General features: G+C 45.2%; 2 protein-coding genes across 9 annotated transcripts in view; both read left to right on the top strand.

Moving 5' to 3' along the window:
- Positions 1-174, top strand: part of eif4g1a (eukaryotic translation initiation factor 4 gamma, 1a) — a 29,697-nt gene extending 29,523 nt beyond the window's left edge. For all 8 annotated transcript variants that reach the window (XM_017495159.3, XM_053673822.1, XM_053673820.1 and 5 more), the window contains one exon: positions 1-174. This exon is cut by the window's left edge and continues 1,427 nt beyond it. The gene's annotated coding sequence lies outside the window, so the exon portion shown is untranslated.
- Positions 175-1,978: 1,804 nt separating this feature from the next.
- The window catches only part of fam131aa (family with sequence similarity 131 member Aa), a 13,358-nt gene continuing 5,336 nt past the window's right edge, over positions 1,979-10,000 (top strand). Inside the window, exons 1-3 of the mRNA XM_053673819.1 lie at positions 1,979-2,304; positions 8,753-8,840; positions 9,084-9,269. Coding sequence (XP_053529794.1) covers positions 2,260-2,304; positions 8,753-8,840; positions 9,084-9,269 — 319 coding nt within the window. The 5' untranslated portion in view covers positions 1,979-2,259. The remainder of the gene's footprint in view (positions 2,305-8,752; positions 8,841-9,083; positions 9,270-10,000) is intronic.

The following is a 10,000-nucleotide window of genomic DNA, read 5'->3' as shown; positions in this document are numbered from 1 at the left end:
GGTGAGAGGTGCTTAATAATCCGTTGATTACAGTTTTATTGAAAAAAAAAAAAATGTAAATATTTTTTTTTTTTTTGCTTTACTTTATTATTTAAGGATTTAATGCTTCTTTCACATAAGAAACTGGAAAACGCTGAAGAAACATGACATTGAAAATAAAAGACTATAAACTTGCTAATGCGTGTGCGCTTTAACGCTGTGGTTTCTAGACGGTTCCCTGCTTTAATGAGAGTTTTGATTTCTGCTTGCGTTCTGGAGGACCGTTGCGTCCGGACCGGGGCAGGTAAACCTCGGCGTCCTGTTCCCCGTGCGAGAGAGAGAGAGGACTTCTTACATCTTGAACAATGACCTGAAACTTCTCTGTACACTTTAACGGCTGTTCCTAAAGAGAATCTACATCTAAACATCACCATGTAGTATAAACTAACTTTGATCTAAACCTTCCACTTGAGTACTTTTTCACCGTTTTACACCTGCGGGTGTTTTCATGTTGTTCACGGTAGAATGCATCTCCGTGCTCAAGGTGCACTCGAACCCAGTCGAGCGTGTTTGACTCATTTTCACTAAATCCATACAGGAAGTGGAAGTTCTGATGTTGACCGTCTGATCACTGCCTTGAGCAGTTCTTGATCAAATGGAGTAGCTTTAAGATTTTGGTTGGAGATGAAACCTACAGGAAGGTGCAGTAGAGCTCCGGGAACGGCGTTGGTGACGCTGCTCTGGATGAACTTCGTGAACGTCGGTGGTTCGAGGAAGTAGAAATCCAGCTTTATGTGATGGGGTGAAGATGACGCGCTCAACAGAACAGAACTCCACCTCGACCCCGAGTGCCCGAGTGTGAGGGGAAGAACTCTATAAATCATAGATTTCATTCTTATCCTCTGCACCACAATAATCTCTAAGGTAAGTGACTTAGAAAAACTATATGACCTAAAAGTATGTGCACCCTTGACCAAACACCCGTTACATTCCATATTGATCTCCCACCCCCTAACTTTTTTTTTTTTTTTTTGGTGGGGGGGTTACAATGAGCTCCACTCTTCTGGGAAGAGTGGAGCCACTAGATCTCCACTAGATTTTGGGGCGTGGCCGTGGGGATTTGTGTTCCTTCAGCTCCACGAGCATTAGTGAGAACGAAGTCAGGCGCTGATGTGATGCTGAGTAGGCTCCAGTTCATCCCTAAGGTGATGAGTCAATAGGGCTGAGGTCAGGGCTCTGTGCAGGACCCTCGATCTTCCACCTTCACACACCACGTCTTTAATGGCGCACTTACACTGGTTCTCATTCACCCAGTTACACACACACTCACACACCAGTGGTAGCAGAGCTGCCATGCAAGGCGCTAACTTCAGTGTCTTGCCCAAGGACACTCCGGTATGTGGAGTCACGTGGGCCGGGAATCGAACCGCCGACCCTACGATTAGTGGACAGCCCGCTCTACCACCTGATCCACAGCCGCCCGTCTCCATGGAGCTCAGGCTTTTTGTGCGCTTTGTTTCCTGATTGTTAGTTCCAGTCAAGGGGAAAGTTTGTATATAATGCTACAGCGTACGGAGATGTTCTATACAATTGTGTAGAAAACTTTGAGACAACAGTTTGGACAAGTACCACGTCTGTGTGATGGTCTGGCGTCTTGGTGGTTAGAATGTTCACCTCACACCTTCAGGGTTGCGGGTTCGATTCGTGCCTTGGCTCTGCGTGTGTGCAGATTGCATGTTCTCATGTTTCCTCGGTCCAGAGACATGGTAGGCTGACTGGCATGTCCAAAAGTGTCCATAGTGTGTGAGATGGATTGGCACCTCATCCAGGGTGTCCCCCTGGGGTAGGCTCCAGGTTCCCCGCGACCCTGTAGGATAAGCAGTGTATATATAGATGGTGGATGGATGGATGTATTTAGTCAATTTGTGACGTCACAGCTAGCTCTCGAGGTAATTAGCATATTTAAACGAGCCCCTGGTGAAGAACAGAAGGTTGGTGTCGGCTGTGGGATGTGATGGAGGGTGTTGAACGGGTTAAAGGTGTGTGGATGTAGACTCCGGTGTTCCTGCAGGAGTCAGGAGCAGAGTGTTGTGTCTTTAAGGAACAGGTGGCTGTGAACAGTGACGCGTTAATGGCACTCACAGAGGAGGCATGAAGCCTTTCTGCTCTCTTCCTGAGCCGTAAACGAGCACAAAGCCGTTATTAATGCTTCCTTCGCAGGCGTCGTGTCGCGTCTGGACGTGAATCGGGATTAAGCGTGTTGTTGCGGAGCTGGGACTGATGTGTGCGATGCTCCTGACCGCTCTACCCCAGTTCAGTTTAAAGGTACGTCTTCGTCTTCCATCTTTCTGTTTATTTCATTTTCTTTTCTCTTTTCCCCCTCTCCCTCCCTCCCTCCCTCCCTGCCTGTTATTTATTTCTCGTGAACGGTGATTCATCATCTTCATCTTCATCTTCATCATCATCATCACCATCATCACCATCACCATCATGTCCCCGGTGCTTCTGCTCGGTTCTGGATGAATCCGCGGCACTGACAGAGCTGTGATGTGCTTATTTTTTATTAGCATTATTATTAGTATTATCATGATTGTGTGTGTGTGTGTGTGTGTGTGTGTGTGTGTGTGTGTGTGTGTATATATCCATATATTTCCGCTGAAGGCGCAGTTTGTACGCCATTAGATCACAGAGTAGATGCGACAGCGGCCGCCTTGTTGCCTGGATACAAACCTGCGGCTGTGTCTCAATCCGCGATGCTGTAGGGTTCTAACCAGAACATCAGCAGCACTTATAAAGGTCGTGATTTTGACTTCAGTACCTGGATATAGTGGAACTGTACTAGATCTAACACTACTACTAATACGAATACTAATAATAATACTACTACTAATAATAATAATAATCTAATAAATGCAGAATTTTCCCTGTTTGAAAAGGTTGTAAGTTTGAACCCTTTTTAGAAATCTAGAACCGTTATTCAAGGAACAGCAGCTCAAAAACATAACTCATAAATATCTCTGCGCATCAGTGCGCTGTGTGTGTTTATATATCAGATATACAGCGTACTCGTACAGTCGGAGACCTTCGGGTTGTTCTTCAGCTGTCCGTCAGGGGAACCGGTCCTATGTAGATCTTCACCAAAGTGTGTTCCTTTGACAAAGATTTACAAAGACGTACAGTCCATTTCCGGAACCTTAATTATCCAAAGAACTCTTAAAGAACCATTTATAATAATAAAAAAAAAAAAGAAATAAAAAGTGTTCGGAGTATCAAGAACCTGAATGTCAAACTGCTGAAAGGTTCGAGATACGGAAAAGAAGATAATGAGAAATAATGTGGAGTTTGTAGCGCGTTAATACATCTGCTACAAAAGTACTGTAGAGGTGGGTAACCCCCCCCCCCCCCCCCCCTCGCCCTCGCCCAGCCCCAACCCTTTTCTTTTTTTTTTTTTTTTAATTTTATTTATTTACTTATGGAAGTAAAGACCCCTAAATTACCCGATGAGCCCTGTGTATGGAGTGGAGAAGTGTGCGGGACAAACGCCATCATTACGCATTATTTTCTCCATAATAGAACCTGGAAATGGTCCGGTGTGAAACGGTTCGCTCTTCGATCAAAGAGTTCTCGGAAAGTTCACTGGATAATTAAGAGTTCTTCCTAAGAGAGTTGTGTTGAAAGGGAAAACTTTGATAGAAAAACACAAAGAACCTCCTTTAAGAGTTCTCCCAGTGACACAACCAACAGGCCATTTAAAGGGTTCCAGACTTTTCTAACACTATAGTTCTGAAGTCTTAAAAAAAAAAGATCTCCTGTTATTCACAGAACCCTGTAACCGTGTTCCCCTGTCAGAAATGCTTCCAATTAGGAGAACCTTTTGAAGAAACTTTTTTTTTTCCTGTTGGGGGGGGGAGGGGGAAGAAAAATGTGTGAAATGATTTCAAAACCAATGAAATAAAGTTTATAAAGAGGAAATCTGGTTTTATCTGGAAATCAGACGAGGGATTGTTCGAAGTACCTGAGAGTCAGGGTGCGCAAAGTTTTTACAGATGGAACCTTTTCACTGTAAGAAAAAAATCATGGACCCTGTAAGCACAGATTTATTTTAAGAAACAAAGCTATTTATTTTTTAATTAAGCAAAATCTTATATATATATATATATATATATATATATATATATATATATATATATATATATATATATATATATATATATATATTTTGCCAGTGATTTTTTTATTATTATTATTCTGAACTTTCCACAATTTTAATTCAAATTGTCGTTAAATTGGAGTAGAATTTATTTATAGTTATAATTTTAATGGTAAGTTTCTACATCTGTTCTACAGTTAGAAAATGCCAGACCCCACTTTGAGAACCAGAGCCTGAGAGGAGCTGCGGTGAGATCAGGGTTCTGTGGCGCGAGTTCTTGCTCTTCAGCTGAAGAGGATTTTCTTTATGGCTGTAAAATGAAAATATTAGCGTCTGCTGCTCGTCTGCTTTAGTTACGATGTTGACACTAGAAATGTTTACATCAGCACTTTATTATTGATTAACAGTACAGAACGTTTTTCCCCTCTCTTTCCTAGAATAGAATGTTCCTTTTGCATAAATTTGATCAATTAAAACAATCCATATTCATGTAAACAGTGTATAATGTACAAAATCAACAACGTCAATTCTAATCATTTACAATAACGTATTTTTTTTTTTGGGGGGGGGGGGGGTATTGAACATTTTTATCAGTAAATATATTTCTGGATTTCTTGAGTTCATACTGATGTCTGGTGAAAATTTCATGTGGATAACCTCACTGGACATATATTTACTGAATAAAAACTTTTGTATTGTTAGCTCACTGTGACAATTCTGAAAATTATTCAAGGAAATAGTCTTCAATAAAGCTCTTAGCTCAGCATTGACACATCGTCTGTTCAGGAGCGAGGGATCGCCGTCGCGTGGTACATCATCTGTCTAGTTATTGTGAAGTTCTCTGCAAAATGAACATTCTACACTAGTGAAGTGTTCATGTAATACCCCCCCCCCCCCCCCCCCCCCCCCCCCCCAATGCTTGGTGGTTACAATAAAACCCTGTATGCGCTCTCTCTCACACACACACACACACACACGGAATATATTAGTCCTGACAGTTTTATAAATTATTTTGGGGTCAACTTCCGGCTTGACGCTGCACACACACCGTTTTATGACGTCAGAGCTAAGGGCTCAGTCACATAAGATTTAACTTTCACTTAACAGGTCAGAAAGTGTGCTAATACTTTTGCACAGTTTTGTATGCAGAGTCCCATGTGGAATTGTGAATGAATTGTCTTTCCGTTAGCTTTGTTACCCGTTTCCTCTCTGAGACCCGGATGGGTTGTGGTGGTGTTGTTGTTGTTGTTGTTGTTGTTTTCCCCAGCGGTAAAGCAGCGCCGGATGTTTTGTGTGCGCGCGCTCTCGCCTGCTGTTGCTCCGTGCGCGCGCCAGTAAACGGAGGTTAATGACGTGTTTTGCAGCAGGACCAGCTGTTTCAGCTTCTCACCTGTTGCCATAGCGACGCTAATTACGTCGCGAGCCGAGCTCAGGTGGCGGCGCGCGCCGATTTCAGCCTCATTTGAATCCCAAAGCCGTCTCGGGTTTTTTTTTTTCCGCCAGCAGACGCGTTTCCCGGCGCGCGCGCGCCTCGTCTTTAATCCCCGATCACAACACAGCTCAACTTTCACTCCAGTTCCATCCCCGCGGCGTCACGTGCGTGAAAATGATGACCGGAAATGACCGGATTTAATTTCCCACGCGCTACAGATTTCACACAGTCATTTAGTCTCTCTGTGTGTTTATATATATATATATATATATATAAAGCTCTTTGGTTGTTCCAACAGGAGAACCCTTTAAACTAAATGTTTCCAGTGGGGTTCTAAGTCGGACCTGTTTTTTATTTTAAGCTAAAACCCGTGAAGAACCCTTTAAGATGTTAAACTCCTGCCAGGTTGTAGATATTAAGAAGAAAATAGTGACCCCTGAAAGTTCTTTCTCTTTGTCAGGTTAAACTTCATCAATTCAGAAGACATCTCCAGGTCTCCACTCACGTGACTGAAATGAAAGTTCATCTCCAGGAGAACACGGTTAATAACCCTGATGTTACTGAAATCACTCCCTTCACATTTTTAATCAAAGTCAAGCAACAACAAACCGAGATTCGAGGGTGAGGCAAATGAGGATCTTAAGAGCGTGAAGTAAATCAGCAGCCAGAAGGATTTTTTTTCCTAGAGGAATCTGGAAGCTGGTGAAGCGCTGGAGCCTTCACCCTGAACGAAATGGAGAAGCATTCAAGAACTCTCCAGAACCCTTGAAGAGTGCATCAAGACCCAAGAGCTGAGCTGTAAATGATCTAGGAATGAATGAAGAAGAATAAGAAGCAGGAATTTGAAAATGTTTCAGAACGATACGACAGCACTCGATCATCCAATGAGGCGTGAAAGAACCCTTTTTCCCCGATCGCTCGCTCGCTCTGTGTAATAAAATCTTCATTTGAAATGGCGTGCGTTTTACAGAAACGATGTTCACCTTGAAGTCGTTTTAGACGTGACGTGACGTGTTCACTGCCGAGGAGCGGTGTTCGTAAAATACTTTTGATCTCCACTTCCTTCGTGAAGGTTTTAATCTGAGCGCAGCACCGATGTGAAGAGTCGATTCACCTGAGATTTTACAGCTCTATTGCTACACAATCTAGAGACTCGGGTTCTTATGCGTCTTTAAAATAAATAAATAAATAAATAAATAAAAATCTGTCGTCGCCCAGGTGTCCGTATCGTCCCGATCGGAGCGTTCGGTCGTCCGAAACAGGCTACAGATAGCATTCAAACGATGATGTCTGCGTCTGTCTCGGATAATATCAGCAGATCCCCGTATGAAGGTTTATCCCCGTTGTGGCAGGACGACCACACGCTGCGAGTTATGCCAAATAATAAATCCGATCTAGTCCGAGCCGCTGTTGGAGAAAACGAATACGATCCAGAACGCTGCAGCGCTGTGCGATTATTAATACCGAGAAACCTTACAGTCCCTGAGACGGCTCCTGTCCTTCCTAATGATGATCATATATAAACATTCCTGATGGAGGGGGAGGAGGAACGTCGGTCACTAACAGGGTGATGTTTTGAATAGTTTTGCTGTAAGTGTTTAAATGGTGGAGGGAGGAGCCATGTGCCTCGTTCCTCACGCTGCTGTATCAGGGAGAGAGAGCGCACGGCCAAACGGCTGACTCGAGGATGTAGTGTCTGGTTCCTAAAGGCAGAGTTCAGGTGTGTGTCGGAGTTACTATAGCCTCGTCACACTGCCTCGTCACACTGCCTCGACACGCATTCTCTACACACTGCCTCGTCACACATTCTCTACACACTGCCTCGACACGCATTCTCTACACACTGCCTCGTCACACATTCTCTACACACTGCCTCGTCACACATTCTCTACACACTGCCTCGACACACTGCGTCATCACACATTCTCTACACACTGCCTCGACACACATTCTCTACACACTGCCTCGACACACTGCGTCATCACACATTCTCTACACACTGCCTCGACACACATTCTCTACACACTGCCTCGTCACACATTCTCTACACACTGCCTCGACACGCATTCTCTACACACTGCCTCGTCACACATTCTCTACACACTGCCTCGTCACGCATTCTCTACACACTGCCTCGACACGCATTCTCTACACACTGCCTCGACACGCATTCTCTACACACTGCCTCGACACGCATTCTCTACACACTGCCTCGTCACACATTCTCTACACACATTCTCTACACACTGCCTCGACACACATTCTCTACACACTGCCTCGACACACATTCTCTACACACTGCCTCGACACGCATTCTCTACACACTGCCTCGACACACATTCTCTACACACTGCCTCGTCACACTGCGTCGTCACACATTCTCTACACACTGCCTCGTCACACATTCTCTACACACTGCCTCGACACATTGCGTCGTCACACATTCTCTACACACTGCCTCGACACACTGCCTCGACACACTGCCTCGACACACTGCCTCGACACACTGCCTCGACACACATTCTCTACACACTGCCTCGACACACTGCCTCGACACACTGCCTCGACACACTGCCTCGACACACATTCTCTACACACTGCCTCGACACACTACGTCGTCACACATTCTCTACACACTGCCTCGTCACACTGCGTCGTCACACATTCTCTACACACTGCCTCGTCACACATTCTCTACACACTGCCTCGACACATTGCTTCGTCACACATTCTCTACACACTGCCTCGACACACATTCTCTACACACTGCCTCGACACACTGCCTCGACACACATTCTCTACACACTGCCTCGACACACTACGTCGTCACACATTCTCTACACTCTGCCTTGTCACTCTGCCTCGTCACTCTGCCTCGACACACATTCTCGACACACTGCGTCGTCACACATTCTCTACACACTGCCTCGACACACATTCTCTACATACATTATTTTTTAATTAATTAACTGAATGTGTGTGTGTGTGTGTGTGTGTGTGTGTGTGTGTGTGTGTGTGTGTGTTTTATGTTGAGTGTAATATTAGCTGTAATGCTGTGGAACGTGGGTGAAAGTCGGTTCCTGTTCTGTTGTCATAGCAGCTACAGGCGGTTGTTCAGTTGTTCCGGAGGTTTCCGGAGGTGATGAAGGCGGTTGGCGCAGGACTGACGTCTCTGTGTTTGTGTTTTTCAGATTGATGAGCCTGTTGAAATGCTCCCGAAATCCAGAAGAGCCCTCAGTATCCAGGAGATCGCAGCGTTGGCCAGATCATCGCTCAACGGTGAGGATTCATTACATCACACTTTATTTACACATAATTTATTACATTTTTAATTATAAAACACATTCATTCAGTCAATTTAGATTTACTGCTGAGTTTCTCACACACACACACACACACACACACACACACACACACACACACACTGGGATATAAAATGATTTCTATTAATATAGATCTTAAAAGTTGTGTACTGGACTTCCTCCTCATCCTCTTCCCCTCCTCGACCTCCTCCCTCCTCAGGGATCTCTCAGGTGGTGAAGGATCATGTGACCAAACCGACGGCGATGGCTCAGGGTCGAGTGGCTCACCTGATCGAGTGGAAAGGCTGGTCCAAACCCTTAGAGCCGTCCTCTGCTACGCTGCAGTCGCATTTTAATTCCTACTCGCACCTCAGCGAGGGAGAGCAGGAGGCGCGCTTCGCAGCAGGTGTGTATCAGTGCTAAGTTACACTCTCTCTCTCACACACACACACACACTCTCTCTCTCTCACACACACTCACACGCACACACACACTCTCATGCACACACACTCTCTCTCTCTCTCACACACACACACACACATGCACACACACACTCTCACGCACACACACTCACTCTCTCTCTCTCTCTCTCTCTCTCTCTCTCTCAAACACACACACTCTCACACGCACACTCTCTCACGCACACACACACACACACTCTCTCTCAAGCACACACACACTCTCACGCACACACACTCACTCTCTCTCTCTCTCTCTCTCTCACACACACACACACTCTCACACGCACACTCTCTCACGCACACACACTCACATGCACACTCTCTCACACACACTCTCACACGCACACTCTCTCACGCACACACACACACACACTCTCTCTCTCTCTCTCTCTCTCTCTCTCTCACACACACACTCTCTCTCACACACACACACACACACACACTCACACACACACACACACACACACACACACCTGTGTGCGAGTTCTCCTGTACAGTCAGGATGGATACACTCCTGCACACACACTCTCCGCTGTTTTCAAATCTGACTCTGACTCCTTCAGCGCTCTCAGTCGAGTGGAAGACGAAAGCTCTGTGTGTTTCTCGAACGCGAGTCCGTTACTCAGCGGAAAATATCTTTTCATTGAGTATTTCTGCTTCTTTTCCCCAGGATTCT

Source organism: Ictalurus punctatus, chromosome 20, assembly GCF_001660625.3.
Source record: "Ictalurus punctatus breed USDA103 chromosome 20, Coco_2.0, whole genome shotgun sequence".
Taxonomy (NCBI): Eukaryota; Metazoa; Chordata; class Actinopteri; order Siluriformes; family Ictaluridae; genus Ictalurus; species Ictalurus punctatus.
This window is presented reverse-complemented; position numbering and strand designations above follow the sequence as displayed.